This window comes from Lithobates pipiens, unplaced genomic scaffold (assembly GCF_037356315.1).
Source record: "Lithobates pipiens isolate NorthernLeopardFrog02 unplaced genomic scaffold, aLitPip1_a1.2 Scaffold_18, whole genome shotgun sequence".
NCBI lineage: Eukaryota > Metazoa > Chordata > Amphibia > Anura > Ranidae > Lithobates > Lithobates pipiens.
This window is the reverse complement of record NW_027507758.1, coordinates 90,392,778-90,414,245: the sequence shown is the minus strand read 5'-3', so window position 1 is coordinate 90,414,245 and position 21,468 is coordinate 90,392,778. Positions and strand designations below refer to the sequence as shown.

Below are 21,468 nucleotides of genomic sequence, written 5' to 3'. Positions count from 1 at the left end.
GTTGTGGAGAAATTGAGACGAGCTTTGATGTTCTTTTTGCTCAGCAGTGGTTTTCTCCTTGGAACTCTGCCATGCAGGCCATTTTTGCCCAGTCTTTTCCTGATGGTGGAGGCATGAACGCTGACCTTATCTGAGGCAAGTGAGGCCTGCAGTTCCTTGGACATTGTTGTGGGGTCTTTTGTGACCTCTTGGATGAGTCGTCGCTGCGCTCTTGGGGTAATTTTGGGCGGCCGGCCACTCCTGGGAAGGTTCACCACTGTTCCATGTCTTCGCCATTTGTGGATAATGGCTCTCACTGTGGTTCGCTGGATTCCCAAAGCTTTGGAAATGGCTTTATAACCCTTTCCAGACTGATAGATCTCAATTACTTTCTTTCTCAATTGTTCCTGAATTTCTTTGGGTCTCGGCATGATGTGTAGCTTTTAAGGATCTTCTGGTGGACCTTACTGTGTCAAGCAGCTCCTATTTAAGTGATGCCTTGATTGTGAACAGGTGTGGCAATAATCAGGCCTGGGTGTGGCTAGAGAAACTGAACTCAGGTGTGGACAACCACAGTTATAGTATGTTTTAACAAGGGGGGCAATCACTTTTTCACACAGGGCCATGATGGTTTGGATTTTTTTTTCACCTTTAATAATAAACACCTTCATTTACAAATTGCATTCTGTGTTTACTTGTGTTGTCCTTGACTATTGTTTAAATTGGTTTGATGTTCCGAAACACTTAAGTGTGACAAACATGCAAAGGAACAGGAAATGAGGAAGGGGGCAAACACTTTTTCACACCACTGTAAATATTGGGACATCAACACAATTCTAATCTTTTTGGCTCTATACCTCACCACAATGGATTTGAAATTAAACAAACAAGATGTGCTTTACCTGCAGACTTTCAGCTTTGAATTGAGGGTATTTACATCCAAATCAGGTGAACGGTGTAGGAATTACAATAGTTTGCATATGTGCCTCCCACATTTTAAGGGACCAAAAGTAATGGGACAATTGGATGCTCAGCTGTTCCATGGCCAGGTGTGTGTTATTCCCTCATTATCCCATTTACAAGGAGCAGATAAAAGGTCCAGAGTTCATTTCAAGTGTGCTATTTGCATTTGGAATCTGTTGCTGTAAACTCTCAATATGAGATCCAAAGAGCTGTCAATATCAGTGAAGCAAGCCATCATTAGGCTGAAAAAACCCAAAACAAACCCATCAGAGAGATAGTAAAAAAAAATAGGTATGGCCAAATCAACTGTTTGGAACATCCTTAAAAAGAAAGAACGCACTGGTGAGCTCAGCAACACCAAAAAACCCGGAAGACCACAGAAAACAACTGTGGTGGATGACTGAAGAATTCTTTCCCTGGAGAAGAAAACACCCTTCACAACAGTTGGCCAGATCAAGAACACTCTCCAGGAGGTAGGTGTATGTGTGTCAAATTCAACAATTAAGAGAAGACTTCACCAGAGTGAATACAGAGGGTTCACCACAAGATGTAGACCATTGGTGGGCCTCAAAAACAGGAAGGCCAGATTAGAGTTTGCCAAACAGCATCTAAAAAAGCCTTCACAGTTCTGGAACAACATCCTATGAACAGATGAGACCAAGATCAACTTGTACCAGAGTGATGGGAAGAGAATAGTATGGAGAAGGAAAGGAAATGCTCATGATCCAAAGCATACCACCTCATCAGTGAAGCATGGTGGTGTGGTATGGCTGCCAATGGAACTGGTTCTCTTGTATTTATTGATGATGTGACTGCTGACAAATGCAGCAGGATGAATTCTGAAGTGTTTTGGACAATATTATCTGCCCATATTCAGCAAAATGCTTCAGAACTCATTGGACGGCGCTTCACAGTGCAGATACAATGACCCAAAGCATACTGCGAAAGCAACCAAAGAGTTTTTTAAGGGAAAGAAGTGGAATGTTATGCAATGGCCAAGTCAATATCCTGACCTGAATCCGATTGAGCATGCATTTCACTTGCTGAAGTCAAAACTGAAGGGAAAATGCCCCAAGAACAAGCAGGAACTGAAGACAGTTGCAGTAGAGGCCTGGCAGAGCATCATCAGGGATGAAACCCAGTGTCTGTTGATGTCTATGCATTCCAGACTTCAGGCTGTAATTGACTGCAAAGGATTTGCAACCAAGTATTAAAAAGTGAAAGTTTGATGAGGATGTATATCCACCTGTCTTCTTGATTCCTGGAGTAGAGACAGGGGTCTTGTTTACTTCTCGAGAATCCCTCTCTGGTGAGTACTTTGTTGACTTTCTCATTCCACATCCTTGCAGACTGCTTTAGACTGTAGATGCTCTTCTGAAGTTTACATACAAGATTGTCTCCTTGCTTAAACCCTGGTTGCTCCATGTAGAGATCTTCCTTAATGTCTCCATATAGGAAAGCAGGTTTAACGTCTAGGTGTTTCACTTGCATGCTCTTCCCGGCTGTAATGCTAAGATGCGCTCTGATGATGGAGTGTATTACGATATTCCCTTCTGTGTCTGACTTTACTTTGAAAGTCCACTTACTTCCTATAATTTTGCGGTTAGGAGGGAGCTCTGTGAGTGTCCAGGTTTTATTTTCTTGAAGTGACTTTAATTCTTCTTCTGATGCCTTTATGAATTTATTGGCTTCATGTTTCTGCAGTTTCTCTATGTCTTCCCTTGATGTTGGTTCAAGTATGCTGTGTGTTTTGACAGTGTATGACAGCTTGCGGGGTGGTATACCTTTTGCAGTCAGAGTGGATCTTCTGACTTCAGGCAGTTCAGCAGGATCTGGTGGGGAACTTGATTTAGGCATTGTGAGTTCCACCTCTTGTTTTGACTCCTGCACAGGTTCGCTTTGACCAACCTTTTCTTCTGGTTTGCTTGGCATATTCATTTCACAGCTTTCAGAAAACTGTGTTTCTGGTGATGGGCTCTCATCAAAATAAACACTACGACTTATTGTCACTTTGTCAGTTATTGGGTGTAGGATTCTGTAACCCTTAGTACACTCTCTTTAGCCTACTAGAAGCCCTCCATAGCTCTGTTCTACAGCTTGGATTGCTTTTCACTTGGAATATAGGCATATGTTTTACGTCCAAACACTCTGATGTGTCCTATCCTAGGCTTTGATCCATGATGCATTTTGAATGGAGAACTTTTAATGGCTTTTGAAGGTAGTCTGTTCATTTGGTAGGTTGCAGTCATGACTGTTTCTCCCCAGTACTTGTGAGGTAGGTTGGAATCCGACAACATGTATTTGACCATTTCTATGAGTACGATTTTTTTCCTTTCTGCTACACCACTTTGTTCAGGAGTGTATGGTGCGGTTGTCTAGCGTACTATTCCTTATCTCTGCAGCTACGAGGCCACTTCTTTGCTTATGTATTCTCCCCCATAGTCAGTGCGTATTATTCCTCGTTTGCATTGGAGTTTGTTGCTAGACATGGCAACAAACTCTTGAAGTTTCATTCTTGTGTTTCATTAGATAAGTAGTTATGTACCTGGAATAATTATCAATGAAAGTCAGTAGATATCTGTTCCCGCCTGACATAGGAGCTTTCATTGGATCACATACGTCACTGTGTATGCATGGGTTGGGTGTTTTTTCTTTGAGATGCCTGTGGAAGGGGAGCACGTGTGGCTTTTGCTTCAATACAGCACTTGCCTTTCATGAGCACTTTGCAAGGCAATATTGTCAAATCTTCTGATATTTCTTTATAATGTCCTGTAGAACTTCTGGACTTCTGTGCCCCAGCCGCCTGTGCCATAAGTGAATACATTTGCTGTGTAGGTCATTAGAGACTATAGTGGCTTGCTGGTTTGTGGTGATGAGCCTGTATAGATGATCATCCAGTTTTCCTTTTGTGAGGAATTGCTTATTATTGTGAATTGCGCATTCATCACCCTGGAACTTAACCGTGAGACCGTTGTTTGCAAGACTTTTCACTGATAGAAGGCTGCCTTCTAGTTCTGGAACATATAACACTTTCTTTACAAGGATATTCTGCTTACCTTGTGGTGTAATGCAGTCTTTTGCACTGTAATCAATGTTTGTGAAGAAGGTCTCATCACTAGTCATGTGGCTTGTCACACCTGAGTCTATGCACCAGCCGGATGGCTTGCCACTCTGTGTCACTTTAAAGATGCCACGCCATAATGTGTTTGCAGTTTCCTTTGTGGCTGCGTTGACTCTTTTGTGAATAGCTTTAACTGCTCAGCTTTCCAGATAGAACAGTCTTTTTTAAAGTGACCGGTCCTTTTACAGAAAAAACAGGCTCTGCTTTCTTTGTTGTGTTTTGTCTTTGTACATCTTAAGAGCTTTGTCATCATGGTGCGTATTTTCTTTTCTTCTGTCATATTCATAGATTCATTTACTTTTGACATATTCCAGTGTCAGGTCCTGTTCGGGTCTGGTTTCTAAAGCATTAATAAGAGCAGTATATGTCCCTGGAAGGGCAACAGTATGGTTATCTTTGATGTCCCCTCCGATGGCGCATAGTTGCTTTATGATTTCTAGCATAGCTTTCACGTGGTCACACATATGCTGATCTTCTTCTAGTCTCATCTTATACAGCTTTCTTAGTAAAAATAGCTTGCTGTTTAGACTTGAATGCTTATGCAGTTTCTGTAATGAAGTTCACATACCTTTGGCCATTTTCTCTGTTATTATGTGGATAAGCTGGTTATCTTCCACTAGTAAGCTTATGGTCTCTTTTTGCCTGTCTATCCTTCCTGTCCCAGTCCTCTGTCTCTCCATTTGTGGGTCTGTCTGTATTCAGCACTTGCCACAATTCATCCTTGTTTAAAAGCATTCCAGTTCAACCTTCCACAGCTGGTAATTGTTCAGCTTTGCAATTGCAAACTTCAAATATAAACTGCTTGCCATCTTTCAGTAGCTTGAATACAGTACTCACAGACGTATGGTATCCTGTACAGTGCCTACTGGGTGCCTGTAGTATCCTCTCACATAGCTGGATGCTGCTGGGTTCTGCTGGGGGTGTCTGGGTTTGCTGGGCCCATAACGTATTGTGCAGAGTTTTGAAATGATGCGCTGGAAGCTTCTTGGATACAGCAAAGGGCTTTACTTTTATGGAGGATATCGTTATCATGTCTTACAGCATTAGAAACATGAAACAGGAACTAGGAGCATACACGTACATATAACACAATAAGGATGGTACTTCCTCTGATTACCATACCATAGAATACATATTATAACACTGCAGTGCTACCTACTGGTATAAATAAGTATAATGCATATATATAGTTCACAATATAGAAAGCTACTTGTTGCTTCTTCCAACACTGTTCAGCTAGAATTTAGTAATGCTATCACATACCTGATAGAAGAGCCTGATATGATGAGGAAGGCCTCTCTTGCACCTCTGACTTGGGGCCCTTGATAGAGTATACAGGTAGTGCAAGAGTGCAGATTGGCACGAGTGCTTGATGGTCTTACTAGCCACAGGGCAGGACAGGATCTCCTGGTCAAGCAGTGGATGGTCATTGGTGAATCTTAGCAAGCAGAGATGCCATGTAGCTGCTGATGAGCAGTAGGCAGGAACAGGCTTGCACTGGTGACAGCAAGAAAGTGAACTGCAGGCAGGTAGCAGGTAGATTTAGAACAGGCACCAGTGGATAACAGGCAAGTGCTTGCAGCTTGGAAATCCAGTAAAGACTGGAACATAGGATCAAATGAGCTGTGTCATACACAGGCAGACAGATAAGATACAGATGCGGGAAGCAGGAGCAAAGTCACAGTACAGGCTACGGTATAAATCAGCAAAGTAGCAGTAATGGGCATAGGCAGAAACAAGGTGAGGGACAAGCTGGGGGGTCGATGCAGGAGGAGTTCAAGAGTTGTCAAGGCAAGCTGGGTCAATAACTGGAGACAGATGCAGAGTAGCAGGTTGCAGGTTAGCATGGGAACATTGTAGACAAGACAGCACTGATCCGAAGTACTGGCCCAGTTTAAATAGTCCATTTGGCGCCAATATCTGTCACGGGGTGAACATGCTTTTTATTTTTATTTGTATCCAATGTGATTAAGTGAAATTTTGTACAACTAACTAAATCATTTTTTTATATAGATATACAGTACATGTGGATTGGTATCACAAAAAATCTTTACAAATGAAAATATATGGGATGAATGATGGCACATTGAAATAGGGTACTGATTCAGGCCCATATGCCCAGCTTTTATACTTAACAGCTGGAAGTGTCTTAGCAACATTCTAGCAAAAGGTCTGGATGGGAGAGATGTCATCTCTGGAATTTTTTCAGCCAGGCTTTCATTGGTACAAAGATGGCTTACACCAAAAGCTGGGGCATGATTACATTAGTCAAAGCTGCATGGTTTGTTTTTACCCTCAAGGGCCACTTACCTGCCAGGGCTATTTGGTCAAAGTGAACCAACCTTTTAAAGATTCTGTAGCAAAATTCAATTCAGTCTGCCAAAACTGGCACTATCAGTGGCGGCTGGTGCTAAACATTTTTGGGGGGCGCAAACAAACTGAAAAATGAAAAAAAAAAACATTAATTGCAGCCTCACTGTGCCCATCAAACACAGCCACTGTGCCATCAAACACAGCCACTGTCCCATCAAATGCTGCCACTGTGCCCATCAAATGCTCCCACTCTGTGCCATCAAATGCTCCCACTGTGCCCATCAAATGCTCCCACTCTGTGCCATCAAATGCTCCCACTGTGCCCATCAAATGCTCTCACTGTGCCCATCAAATGCTGCCACTGTGCCATCAAATGCTGCCACTGTGCCCATCAAATGCTGCCATTGTGCATATCAAATGCTCCCACCGTGCCCATCAAATGCTGCCACTGGGCCCCCTCTTCCATGTCCTCGATGTCTTCTCCCACCTTCTCCTCCCGTCCTCTCCTATGATTGGACACCTGATAGGCGTCCAATCACAGCGCCTGTCGTTTCAGCCAATCAGGTGATGGGTAACAGACCCAAGCACCTGATTGGTGGAGAGGTGGTTCGGTGTTAGGAAAGCGTGCAATGCATGAATCTATTTGTGATAGAGGGGGTGGCTGGAGAGAGGGGGTGGCGCCGGCGTGCCCTTATGGACGCGCCGCCACTGGGAACTATACAGGCTTTTAAAACTGATTTTAAAAAATCTATAGCCCTTTTGTAGAGCTAAATTAGGTTCTCCTCTGTGGTTGGGAATAAGGCTGGATCTGTCTTGTTTATATTAGATTTTGTGTATTTGTATTTTCAACCTATAAATTCCTTCAACAACGATAAGGATTTTCTTCCAAGCTCGATGGCTGCGTGGCTGACCTCTGATCACAGCTTCCCGTAGTAACTTTTCTAGGTTCTTCATATCTAAAAACAAAATACAAAATATTTAAATTTAAACAAAAAATGTAGTTACATTTTTTTTTAATTGAACTTGATATCCAGCAACTTTTTAAATTTTTGTACATCAAAGTAACAGCCCATATCAAAGGCTAAAACTATGACCGCTTTAATGCTACTTTAACACCCTGCTACTCTGATTACCTCTTAAAGGAGCTATGGACTGATAAGTATCTGTATCTCTTTACCGCACCATGGATTATGGGCACTTATAGCCTTCACTATTGAATGATCAGCATGTAAGCAGGTTGTGTTAATGCTGGTTTAGAGAGTTAGCTGGCCCAGGCTGGGGTATAGAGTTAAAATATATTTGCTCAGTTCCCAGGCTTTTTGGTTACAGTCATCCTACCTGTGGTATAAAAAAGGGGGAAGGCTGAGATCCAGGGTTCTTGGTCAGTTCTTGTGTGCTTGGCGGGACCCCATTCTGTTACTGGGATAGAGGTAACAGAGGTACGCTGGACTGGTGGAGTGGGCACAGACTCAGAACGTTCCTCCTATTGCAACATCTACCAAGTTACAGTGTGTAGGTACATGGAACAGCATTTTTCAGAGAAACTCTATACTTTAGAGTAACTACTGTACACAGTGAAAGCTCATCAGTTAAGGAACTGCCTTAATGTTAGATTATTCACATGATCCCAGGCATTGATGAGTGTGCTCTGGGCAAAAGGTACCCTCACATGGAGGGCGAAGTAGGCCCTGCCCACAAGCAATTGAACTTTCTATGTGTAGATCTACCTGATTCTCTTTATATTGTACATGTAGAGCCTTTTTCTTTGTCTACTTTGATGTTCAAGATCACTTACTTAAGGATTGTTCCTGATGCAGAGTGGCGACTCTGGTGGCATAGTTCTGGCCAGTACATTCTACTAGATTGATATGTGAAGCCCCCTTGGCTTACTTGATTCCATGGTTGAGTTCAGGTATACATTATACCAGAGTGATCTTTTTCTATTTTGACCATATGGGACTACATACATAAGCTTTTGTACATGGAAGTTAATCATGCTACCGGACGATTCCTGAACAGTCTCTTTTATATACATGAGCCATGGTTTTGGTTGATCTATTGGCTTTTTCATCCCACATAATTCATATGACAGTGTTCAAGTTCTATTGAACATACTGTACATCAACTACTGTGGATTGTGCAGACTGTCACCCATACTCAAATATGATGTGAATTTATATGATGACTATTCATTAGGCCCCCAGATTTACAAGATCTAGCAGGGCTAGTACACTTTGTAACAATATTCTTGCCCAAGATTTTTACATATCTCTCTTCTTTTTGTTTTATTTTAATTTTATATATATATATATATATATATATATATATATATATATATATATATATATATATATATATATATATATATATATATATATATATATATATATATAGTTTTTTTTATTATTATGTTTTAAGGTTCAGGTATCTTGATGTGCTTGACTTTATACCTTCTTTTGCATCCAGTGGGGTTTGGTAGTCATAGACAGGTTTTGTAGTAATTTTTAATAATTTTGCAATACATCCTGAAAACCTATAAACAGTACATCTATTCCTCCAGTATAAAATACGTTTGGAAATAACCGTTTTATGAGAATTGATGCTCAGTACCACCAAACCAAGTTGAATATCAATAGAAAGTAAGAGCTGGTGTCTTTTCTAAATCTTGCTTGGGCAGTCTGTAATGGGAAGCACAGAACTCTGAAAGTTTTGTGCAAAAAAAAAAAAAGAAAAAAGGCAGGCGGAGGGCAAAGGATTACTGTCTGTGGTCTCCCTGCTGCTGGTCTCTCTCTACAACTGGTTTACTCTGCTTTGTTTTGTTACTGTGTCTTGGTTTGGAGGTGTTAAGAATACAACAGTGCTGCGCAGTTCATAAAACATCAATAAAAATTGAATAGAGTCCTAGGTATATAAAAGGAGAATCCTAGTAGGTGCATGTGAAAACAGCACACATCATATTCGGTGTGGTGAAATATAAAACAGAAGATCCGATGATAGTGATCCCTCACCTCATGTATTTGACCTGAAACAGGCCACACAGCAGTAAGCAGATCACCAGGTAACAAACACCCACTCTAGTCACCGTCCTCGAATCCACACTCAATATTAATTAATCCACTGCATAAATAAAATAAAGGGGAAACAATCTAATGCTCTCTGTCTTAGAACTTTTAGTAATGAAAGAAAAATAAAGAAATCTACTCGCATTCGGCCGCACTCAGATCCGAGTGCTGGCGCATGAACGTACGGGGGTTAGGTGTCAAGTATGACGTCACCCGTGGCCATCTTGTTGGTTTGTTATTATTGTATGTTCATGCACCGGCACTCAGATCTGAGTGCGGCCAAATGTGAGTAGATTTCTTTATTTTTCTTTCATTAATAAAAATTCTAAGACAGAGAGCATTAGATCGTTTCCCCTTTATTTTATTTATGAGGATCCCACGTGCAGTGTCACAGGAGCACAGGAGGAGCCCTGGGAAGTCTCTATTGAGGGATCCATGAGCGCCGTGTGTAAGCTGCATCTGGAGCCTCGATAAGCCCCATAGAGATGTTGGTTGTGTCTCTGGGTGGGAGTGGTCAAGGGCTGTCAAACTGGGGAGCCACCCACACGCTGTCTGGCCAATCAGAACACGTTTCGAAGGCACGGCCTTGCCTTCTTCATCAGCTGATCCTCTAACAGTCACATCACATTTATATAGAGGATTCAATTAACCCACTCTGAGTCACAATTAGCGGTGTCAGCTGGGAAGATAATGATTTAAAAAACGAGATGCTGTAATTGTTAAACGCAAGTTTATGACTTGGAGACATAATTTAAAATGTGTAATATATGTGTGAAAAATATGTGAGAATCATATATATAAAAAATATATAAAATATATATGTATAAAAAAGTATATATACACACACAAACACACACACACACACACACACACACACACACACACACACACACACACACACACATATATAAATAACTCAACACACAGCCATTAATGTCTAAACAGCTGGCAACAAACGTGAGTACACCCCTAAGTGAAAATTGGGCCCAAAGTATCAATATTTTGTGTGGTCACCCATTATTTCCCAGCACTGCCTTAACTTCTTTGGGCATGAAGTACACCAGAGTTGCCACTGGAGTCCTCTTCTACTCCTTCATGACGCCATTACAAAGCTGGTGGATGTTGGAGACCTTGCACTCTACCTTACCTTTGAGGATGCCCCAAAGTTGCTCAATAGGGTTTGCCAGCGGTTTACACATTAATGGTCTTGTGTTGAGTTATTTTGAGGGGACAGCAAATGTACACTGTTATGCAAGCTGTACACTCACTACTTTACATTGTAGAAAAGTGTAATTTCTTCAGTGTTATCACATGAAAAGATAATAAAATATTTACAAAAATGTGAGGGATCTACTCACTTTTGTGTATATATATATATATATAAATAAAAAGATGATAATGAGAAATAAAGTTACCGGTCGGTTTGGATAAAAGGAACATTTGATGGAATAGGTCTTAGGTGGGCAAATGCCTTAGTGTGTACCTTGTTGTAAAAAAGATGAAAAAGGATGCATTAAATGAACTAGATGCAACAGTGATACATGTGTATACATTTAAATACACATACACATGTTGCCACTGGGGAATAAATATACCAATAGGTAGAAAATTACAGCTATGAGTATACATGAGTTGTGGCTGTAATTCCAATAAAGATTGAATGAGAAGTTAACAGTTTTGGAGAATCCATAAGGGTATATTGAGAAAAAAAAATTACCAGGAAGAGGGTAATTTGGAGAAAAAAAAATGTAATGAGTTAATTAATCAATCGATTAGTATGTACCCATGAAAGGATATATATTGAGAGATGGTATATAGATATATAGTTGCACATACATATAGTTGCAAATTACACATGTGTGGGAGAAACTGCGTGTACCCCTGTTGTTGCAAAAGAGATACACTATGCGCATAACAAGAAGCGTGCCCTGGGGGGATATTTTAGGGGACAGCATGAACTGGGGAAAGAGGAGGGGGGAGGAAGGAAGGGGAAGGGGGGTCCTGGGGATCATCCAATGGGAGGGAGGAAGATTAGATGATAGTGCTGAGTTCCAACTCTTCATTCAGGCCTTCAGGTGAGAGACTAATACATTTGAATATCCAATAAGTCTCTTGGGCAGACAGGTTTTTTTTAGATCTTTCTCCATCAGGTAGAGAATGGAGAATAGATTGAATGGCTGTGACCTTCAGTGATGCAGGGTTTCTTTCGTGGTGGGCTAGAAAGTGTCTTGGAATACTGCATTTGGGGTAGAGTTCCTTCAGGCTTCTCCCGTGTTCCCAAAATCTGGTACGAAGAGGTCTAATGGTACACCCTACATAGCACATTTTACACAAGCAAGTGATGGAGTAGACCACAAAGTTATTCGTACATGTTAGGAATTCATCAATGGCAAAAGTATTGCCTGTTTGGTCGGAAAGGGTCTTTTGTCCATGGGTCACATGTGCACAAGTAAGGCATTGTCTTTTGTGACACTTATACATTCCAACAAGTGAGAACATTTTGAGTCTAGAAGGGGTTTCTTGTTATTGCACAATTTACTGGGGGCTATGATGTTTTTGACATTGTTAGCTCTTTTGAATACCAGTTTAGGTTTAGAGGCAATTTGTGTCTTTAGATTTGGATCAATGCACAGGCTCCCCCAATGTTTATCGAGGGTCTTTTTGCTGGCCCATTGCTTATTATTATATTTGGTGATGAACATGGGACCTTTGTGAGTAGGAGATAGGTCTACTTTGTGACTTTCCGCGATCATGTGTTTTTTCTCTTTATTGGGCTGGGGGGGATATAGAGGATGTTTCACTATCCTCTATATGAAGCACACATGGATAAACACATATACACAAAATAACACATTTATAATAGATGCATGTTAGCATATCCTCTATTTGGGAAAGAGGACCCTTCCCGTACACTCACTTTCACTTTTTTCAAAAAAAAATTTCCCCCTGAACCACCCCCTATATGAAGTACACATAATAGACACATGATAGCAAATACATTTTGGAAGGAATGTAGACCGTTCATCTGGAAGAGGGGATCATTTCCGTTTGCTCCCTTTAAACCTTCCTCTCCTTTTTTTCCCTCTCTTACTGCCTTTTGTATGGTGTATCGCGTGGTCTGTTCCCCGCCTCCCCACCTCCCCCCACCTTTTTTTGTTTTGTTTTGTCTTGTTTTGTTTTGTATGGATGGGTGTGGTTTAGTTAGTTTTATTGCATAGAAGTTGACCTATATAAATGGGGAAAAGACCTAAGAGTAAGGATGGAAGTATATAGATAACGGTTCACTTTCTCATTTATTTTTTGTATAACATTGTGTAGTTTGTTGTAAATGAAAATGTAATAAAAATTGAATTATAAAAAAAAAATTGTATCCTCTATATAAATGTGATGTGACTATTAGAGGATGAAGAAGGTGAGGCCACGCCCTTGAAACACGTTCTGATCGGCCAGACAGCGTGTGGGTGGCTCCCCAGTTTGACAGCCCTGGACCACTCCCACCCAGAGACAAAGCCAACACCTACATGAGGCTTATCAAGGCTCCAGCTGTGGCTAACACACGGCGCTCATGGATCCCTCAATAGAGACTTCCCAGGGGTCCTCCTGTGCTCCTGTGACACTGCGCGTGGAAGCTCCCACCCGCTCTAGCACTCTGCAAGTGCTCCAACATTTTTCATGCAAGTTTTTATACTTATATACTGAATACATTCCTAAGCTGTATAAAGGAATCTCTCCTCTTTTTGCTTTCCTTTTGTTCACAGTGATCGGGTTCCCCAGCCCACGCCTTAAGCAGCCCCGCTTTTTTAGAGACTCATTTTTAGGGCTTCATCCCCCAGAACTTTCAAACCACTCACCATTCACATGGTTGCACCTTCATGTATCAGCACGAAGATGCATGCCTTTTTCATTTAAATTTTAAACTTTAATCTTTTTCATCAGATGGTTTAGCGCTGAACATTATACCAATATTGTGTATGTGTTTCCTCCTAAAAAAACTGACTTTGATCTCACACTACAGATATACAGCTATGAGGCTGTAGGCATAGGAGTTCCTAGACACCCTGACATACCATGAGGTGCACTGCTATTTTTTAGTAGGAATTCAAGATGAAAGGTAAATTTTTTGTGCTTAGTCACAATTAACAATTCAAAATGTTTTTTGTAACATAGCAAAACTTTTTTTTTTTTTGAGTTTAGGTTCACTTTAAGTTTAGATATCAGTCCCTTAAAGTGATAGCAGCACAGTAGCTAAGTGGTTAGCACTTCGTCTGGCATCATTGGTTCAAAATCTAACCACGGCACCACCTGCACAGAGTTTGCATGTTCACCCTGTGTCTGTGCGGGTTTCCTCCCACACTCCAAAGACATGCTGGTAGCTTAATTGGATCCTGTGCAAATTGGCCCTATTATGTGTATGAATCAGTGTGAGCTCCTTGAGGGTAGGGACTGATGTGAATGTATAATGTATAAATATGTAAAGCGCTGTGTAAACTGGCGGTGCAATACAAGTACCTGTAATATTATTTAATAAATATTTCACTGAATTTCAGGGTAAATTTCTTGGGTAGCATTGGGGATGTTCAGACAAGCCAATCATTTTGTAGCTGACACTACATCTTTTCTATCAATCTATATTATATTGTTTGTAGCATTCTATAATTAAGGGCTTGGTAATAGTATACTTACTGTTGTGCTGATATACTCGAATAGTTGCTCCTGAAAGTCTGGCTCCTAGAATCAAAGATGCGTGGTTTAACTCATCACTTAGAATAAGACATCCCTGCAAAAGAAGATATTATATTAGTTTGGCTTTGCAGAAGTCAGTTGGCAAAACATTTTTCCGTTTTTGCCAAACAATGTTAACGTTTAAAGAATGGAAGACAGCCCAACATGGACACTTGACAATATGTCTTACTCTTGCAAGGAATCATTTGTGAATGTGTATATATAAAAATAGTGAAAATCGGAAATGTTTACTTTCATATAATGTGAAATGAGTGATTTTATTAGTGCTCCAGGACTGGCTTGCCCTAACGTTAGTCACAAACAAATTGCATCATTTCTTTAACACGCAGAAAGAAATAATAGTAGTCGTAATAACAAAATCAAAATACACGAAGGTGGACTGGACGAGGATGGGGAGCATTTTTAGAAAAACATACAGTGCTATTTTATTTAACATGGAAAAAAAAAAACTCTGGCCTTCCAGCCAGCTTTAGTATCGCTAGTGGTCATAAGTGGCTGTAGTTAATATCAGTATCCCACATGACCATCCATATAAATGATGTGCAATGTGTACAATGAGCAATGTGTAAAATGTATGCAAATTTGGATAAATGTGTTTTAAAATAACTTTTCTTTAGTTCTTAAAGTGGAATTAAACCCTTTTATGGGACTTGTACCTACAGGAAACCATATAAAAAGGCTTAAAATATAAAATGATCACCTCAAAACATATAGAATAAAGGTGATCAGCAGCACTTAAATAACGGAAAATAAAGTGCAAAGGATGAAATAGAAATTCAGTGATACAAATCCATATGATGCAAGTGCTAGAAAATGTCCATAGAAAAATCATCCAAAGGGTGATAGAGTCTTCACACTGCACCATGTGTGTCTTGCAGCTCGCTCCCCGTCAGTAATAAACTTACCAAAAAATATTGCCTTACACTCCCATGTTCGGCAGTAGTATATTACCCACAAAGAGTTAAGCCAACAAACTGCTCCTCTCTACACACAATGTATAATTAGATGCAATAACATGGGGAGAGATAACAAAGAAAAGGCTCCACCAGTGTGATAACATCAAACACACCAATGTTTATTCAAAAAAACAACCTTCATACATTGGACTTACAATATATGTAATTAAAATCAGCTTGAATATCAACCAGAGCTCTACCAGGATTGGGGGGGACTTGTCAAGTCAGCGATATCTCACCAAACTGTCGCTGCACCTGCCAATTTAGCCTAAACCGATCTTGCTGTAATGAAATGTTCTTACAAGAGACATCTAGGCTAAATTGGCAGGTGCAGGGACAGTTTGGTGAGATCTTGCCAGCTTGACAAGTCACCCCCAATCCTCGTAGAGCTGTGGTTGATATTTAAGCTGATTTTGCTTATATATATTGTAAGTGCAATGTATGAAGGTTGTTTTTTTGAATAAACATTGGTGTGTTTTACGTTATCACACTAGTGGAGCCTTTTCTTTGTTATCTCTCCCCATGTGATTGCATCTAATAGTCCATTGTGTGTGGAGAGCAGTAGATCATTGGCTTAACCCTTTTGTGGGTAATGTGCTACTGCCAAAGAGTGTAAGGCAATATTTTTTGGTAAGTTTATTACTGACGGGGAGCGAGCTGCAAGTCACACATGGTGTAGTGTGAAGATTCTATCACCCTTTAGATGAATTTTCTATGGACATTCATTAGCACTTGCATCATATGGATTTGTGTCACTGAATTTCTATTTCATCTTTTGCACTTTATTTGCTGTTATTTAAAGCGGAGGTCCACCCTAAAGTGGACCTTCCGCTCATCGGAACCCTCCCCCCCTCCGGCGCCACAATTGGCACCTTTCAGGGGGGAGGGGGGTGCAGATACCTGTACAGTACAGGTATCTGCACCCACTTCCAGGATAGCTCTCTGCGGAAAGGGGCGTAGATTACGCCCCTTTCCGCAAGTGCCCGCCCCTTTCCGCAAGTGCCCCGCTGCCTGCTGGGAAAACACACAGATCCCAGAGGCAGCGGGGACCGTCCTTATTGCGCAGCGCGGCTCGCGCATGCGCAGTAGGGAACCGGGAAATGAAGCCGAAAGGCTCCATTTCCTGATTCCCATACCCAAGATGGCGGCGGCAGCACCCGAGAGACGATCTACAGATCGGCTTCGGGTGCCGACATCGCAGGCGCTCTGGACAGGTAAGTGTCACTATTTTAAAAGTCATCAGCTGCAGTATTTGTAGCTGCTGGCTTTTAAAAAAAAAAAAAAACGCGGAGTCCCGGCGGACTCCCGCTTTAAGCGCTGCTGATCACCTTTATTCTATATGTTTTGAGGTAATAATTTAATATTTTGGGACTTTATTACAAGTAGATTCTGTTTTTATTCATTTTGAAGGTGTTTATCCTGAGTGCAACAGTGAACAAGTGATTTTTATGTCATTGGTTCATATATATATATATATGGTTATATAAAAAGGCTTAAGTGTAGGTACAGTGAACATCTCCTAAACCAGTATGGTTTAGGAGATATTCACACTGCATGCAGTCGTCACCGATGCATGTGCTCTGAAGGGACGGCATACCCTTGCTGTTCCTTTAGAGCGCTGTGCCGCAGTCTGTGCACATGCGCGGGAGTGACATCATCACGGTGCGGCCAATCAGACAGCTAGTGAACCTGGAAGGAAGACCAGGTGAAGATGGAAGCGCCTTCAGGACTGACAGCATGCCATTTGAGGGCTTCATTCTAAGTTTATTATTTCATAATGTGCTAGTATGTGATGCATATAAGTACATTATGCTTTTACCTTGCAGGGTTTAAAAAAATAATAATTGGTCAGGTTTACTAACGCTAAAAGTTACCTTTTACACTCACTGGATACTCTGTCCAGTTATCAAATTGGCTTGCCAAAACTGATAGTATTGGTTAAAAAAAAATCTAACATTCATCAGTACCATAGAGATTCAAATAGAAATGTTAAACAACAATTTGGAAATAATTCATTCTTTAATTAATTTAGCTGTTCAGAACTAGTCAACTTTTCTATGTTAACTTTAAGTAAAGCGTAGTAAGTACCTTGCCCACCAGTGCTGGAATATTTGTTGAATTTGTGGCAAAGCCCATGCCGAACACCATTGCTGCTTCTACATTGAGAAACTCCGCCACCAAATCCTCCACCTCTTGTTGTTTAACCAAATACCCTGAAAGGGAAGATTGAAATTAGCACAAGATCTTTGCCCTTAGAAGAATACTGGGCTTACTTATGAAACTATCTATAAACGTGTTTGTACCATGAGAAGATAATGTTTTTTTTTCAGTCTAAAGTAAGTTATTTAAAAAAAACTTTCCAGTTAAAGGGCATTTAAGGCCCAAACTTGACTTGAAAGACCCCTTTGGAAAGTATTTTATTAAAAGTTATCTTATTTACAGTCCCAGTCTTATGAGATAAAAAAAAGAGTAGAGTGTAAGGCGATGTAGTAGGTAATATGAAAATTCAACTTTAACTGTGTAACCAAATTTTATGCAAGATGTTATCAGTGTAGCCATCCCCCCATAGGGGTCCCTGAATGTTGTGGTTCACCTGTCACCCTGTGCAGCCCAACATCCATCACTCAGAGACATAGAACAGTCCATAAGCTTTTTTTTGTTTTTTTATTGAGGGGATTGAACTTGGATGGGAATGGTAAATGATGGGAGGCTCAGGAATATTCAGCACAACTTGCTTGGGACTGCTATACACACGCTAGTATATACACTCCAGGCTTTCCAGCTCAAACTCTTGCTTTTTGACCTCTGATCCTTCACTCCCCCAACACTTTACTTTCTGCATACCGTTACTCCACCAGCACTTCACTTGCTGCAGACTGTTATTCCTCCAGCACTTCCCTTGCTGCAGACTGTTATGCCCTGTACACACGACCAGTTTTCCCATCTGAATAAAGTCTGAAGGTTTTTTTGATGGATTTCCAATAGAATTCCGCTGAAACTGTCTTGCGTACACACGATCACACCAAAGTCCGACCGTAAAGAAGGCGGTGACGTACAACATGCACGACGGGACTAGAAAAAGGAAGTTCAATAGCCAGTAGCCAATAGGTTCCATCTCGTACTTGCGTCAGAGCATGCGTAATTTTTGGTCGTCGGAACAGCATACAGACGAGTGGTTTTCCCGATTGGAATTGGTTCCGTCAGAAATATTTAGAACATGTTCTATTTCTAGGTCCATCAGAATTTTCAACGTAAAAAGTCAGATGGGGCATAGACACGATCGTAATATACGATGAAATGCTCCTGTCGGATTTTTTCTGTCGGACATTCCGCTTGTGTGTACGCAGCATTACTCTCCCAGACTGGCTAGCACTGCATGGTTAGGCCTGACAATAATTCCACTAGGCCTCAGTGAACTGTCCTTTGCAGGCAGGGATCTTGGGTCCCTGTGATGTAGAAATAGTTCAGGTGCTAACTGTCCTCTGCACAGCTACCATTCCCAGATAGCTCTCTTTGGGCCTTGCCTGCCAGCCTGGCTGCAATTACCTCTTTCTTCTGCCCTTCCCACAGCCCTCTCAGCCCATCTCAAACTACAATCTTCCAGTCCTCTCAGGCATGCCTCCCCAGTCCTCCGGACTGTGCTCCACTCACCAGCCCTCCCGGCTGCGACCAGTTGTCCTCCCTGGAGTCTCTTAGCAGTGTTCTCTCCTGCTGTCATCTCCTTGCTCTCTCATGAGCCTCTCTTTCCAGGATCTCTTCACTCCTCCTGGATGCACGAGCCCCGACCCAGGGCAACCCCCCCAGAAGCTCCCCGTGGGCCCCAACAGCCTCCACACTCTCTCACTCCAGCTCTTCCACCCGACAACTCCTCCCAGGCTGGGCTGACCCTAGGTATTCAAGGAGGCCTGCCCTCTGCCAATCCAAGTTGGGGATTGGTCAAGGTTCCTTAGAATACCACAGCCAGCTCCACCTAGCCTCTCCTCCTCTCTTTCCAGCACCTTCCAAAAAGAAGAGGGAGGTGACAGTGATGCTGACAATTACACACATACATAGGACAAGAGCATGTCCCCCTCAGGAGAAATTCTCTGTCCACAGGATCCGTTGCTCCAGCCAAAGATAGACAGACAGCTGTCCCATCCTGAAGAGTCCTGCAAAACAGACAAAACATCCTATCCTATCGCTACCTGTACACTTTACAAAGTTTCTGTCAGAAGGGAGTTATGAATCCTGCTAACAGAAATAATAATAGCAACAAAACGCACAGGTCACTACAAAATATTTTCACCTGTAGTTCTGTCAGGAGGGGGGTATAACCTGCTGACAGAACATTAAATGGAAAACACAATTTTTGTTAGCGATAGCAGTTCTTCTTGGAATTCCTGATGGGAGGTGCCCCTCCCCAGGCAAACAGTTTCCTTAAAGATTTAGTTCCAAAGAACAGACTTCACTCTTAGTGTCCTTGCAACAGAAAACTAATCATTCATTGAGAACCCAAGATGGCAGGATAGTCTGTTCCTGCAAAGTCAAGGAAAAGGAAGGACACATCCACTCTGCAACTCCTCAGCAGTCCCTCTGGGCAAGTTATAGCATCTGTACTTCAACAGTCCTCCTCACGCATAAAAGTGGTGGCCTCTTCCTGCCACCCCCTTCCTCCCTGATGGAACAGAGTGACTCTTTGTAGGCTGCCCCATCCTGGCAACCATCCCTCTGTCCCTGTAGATAAACCTCCCCAGCCACCATTCCTTCTAAATTTCCACAAAGTGGGCCCAGGTCTCCTCGCCCTCTGGCACCCACAGCAGTTTAGGGAAATGTAAGGACTCCCAAACCAAGTCATCCTCCCACTCTCCCCAGGAGTCCTCAATGATGTCCATGATTTTGGGAGGGACATAGGGGAAATCCAGACCCCACTCCAGAGCAACCCTTCTTTGAACCTCCCGCTGAAACTGGGGAAATCTGGGCAGCTCTTTAGGTTTTCCTTTCCTGGGCAGGACACAGGCATCAGGGGACCTCTTCACCCACTGCCTATAAGTGGGTGCTCTGGTCTGGGTGGTGGAGTGTCTTCGAACCAATAGTTGTCTACTGCTTATAGGGTTTCCAGTAGCTCTTCCAAGTTCCTCAGCAAAATCTGGCTCCTCTCGTCCCTCAGTCGGCACTTTCAGGACCTGGGAACCTCCTGTCTCCCATTCTTCCTCTGAGCAGCTGTCAGGAGATGACCATTCTGTTAGCTCCTCTAGGGACCTGAACTCCGCTAACAGCCCGGGGGATCCCCAAACTATGGCTCTGCCCCCGCATTGCCCTTCCAGCTCACCTGAAGGCAGCCTCTCCTCCAAAGCTGGCTCCTTCCAGTCAGGGGTAGCATGGGGCATAGATGCATTTCAGGGACATCTGGCTCCAGCACGGCAGTACTCACAGTTGCCAGGTCCCCAGCCAGGCCGCAAGCCATAGCAGACTCCTCTCCTCCTATGTCACTTTTCTTCGCAGGGGAGTCACCAGGCTCAGACACTACCCAGCCTTCCTGGGATGACTCCAGGCCCACTCCGGCCTTTCCGGGATGTCCGCTGCTGCAGTGTGCGAAGCCCTGAATGCAGGTCCACTTGGCACTATTGTGGATCTTGCCGCCTGGATGCAAGCCGGGTGAGTGGTTCGCCACAATGACCGCACTGGATCCAGGAACTGACCACCACGATTGGTATCAGGCACTCTAGGGAACACCAGGCACAGCCACTCCACCCCCACGATCATCCCTAGGGCTGTGACACCATTGATTTCTCTGTCTCAGCCAATCTTAAATCTGCTGGTCGCCGTAGCCAAGTCTCAGTACTGTCATCAGACCCCCATGGATGCTCCAGCCAACAAGCATCCTCTCCTGCAGTTCAGGCAACCAGGTCATTGTGGGTAGCATACGTCCACTCTCCGCCATCTTGCTCCTCTGACTCGTGGTATCTGCTGCCAGCAGGGAATGCTTGGTCTTCTCTAGGGTGTGGCACCGGCCTCTCACTTCCATACACATAGGCGTCTGAAAAACTGATAGGTAGGCCCCTCCCCGAGCACTCTGTTGTAACCCCTTGTTGGTTAAACTGAAGGTTGTAGGCATGCTATTATTAGCAGGACTTGTCCAGGCATGTTGCTTTGCACCGACTGTGCACAAGCAACCAGGAACAGATGACCACTGGCCTCACCGGTGGTTTCCGGTAGTAACAATAAAGTTTGTAACCCTTGCCTCACTGAAGGGAACGCATTTAGCACAGTCCCGCCGCAGGCACCCTGAGGCTTACCCCGATCACCCTGAGAAACAGTAGACAATTCCAGGCAATAGCAGATCACTGGACAT

General features: G+C 42.6%; 1 protein-coding gene across 3 annotated transcripts in view; it reads right to left on the bottom strand.

Moving 5' to 3' along the window:
- The window catches only part of LOC143987283 (serine palmitoyltransferase 3-like), a 95,825-nt gene that overhangs the window by 20,214 nt on the left and 54,143 nt on the right, over nucleotides 1-21,468 (bottom strand). For all 3 annotated transcript variants that reach the window (XR_013276623.1, XM_077485905.1, XM_077485906.1), the window contains 3 exons: nucleotides 17,226-17,350; nucleotides 14,122-14,215; nucleotides 7,227-7,332 (listed from right to left, as the gene is read on the bottom strand). Coding sequence is in view for 2 of the 3 variants with exons in the window: in XM_077485905.1 (XP_077342031.1) it covers nucleotides 7,227-7,332; nucleotides 14,122-14,215; nucleotides 17,226-17,350 (325 nt within the window). In the remaining variant the exon portion in view is untranslated. The remainder of the gene's footprint in view (nucleotides 1-7,226; nucleotides 7,333-14,121; nucleotides 14,216-17,225; nucleotides 17,351-21,468) is intronic.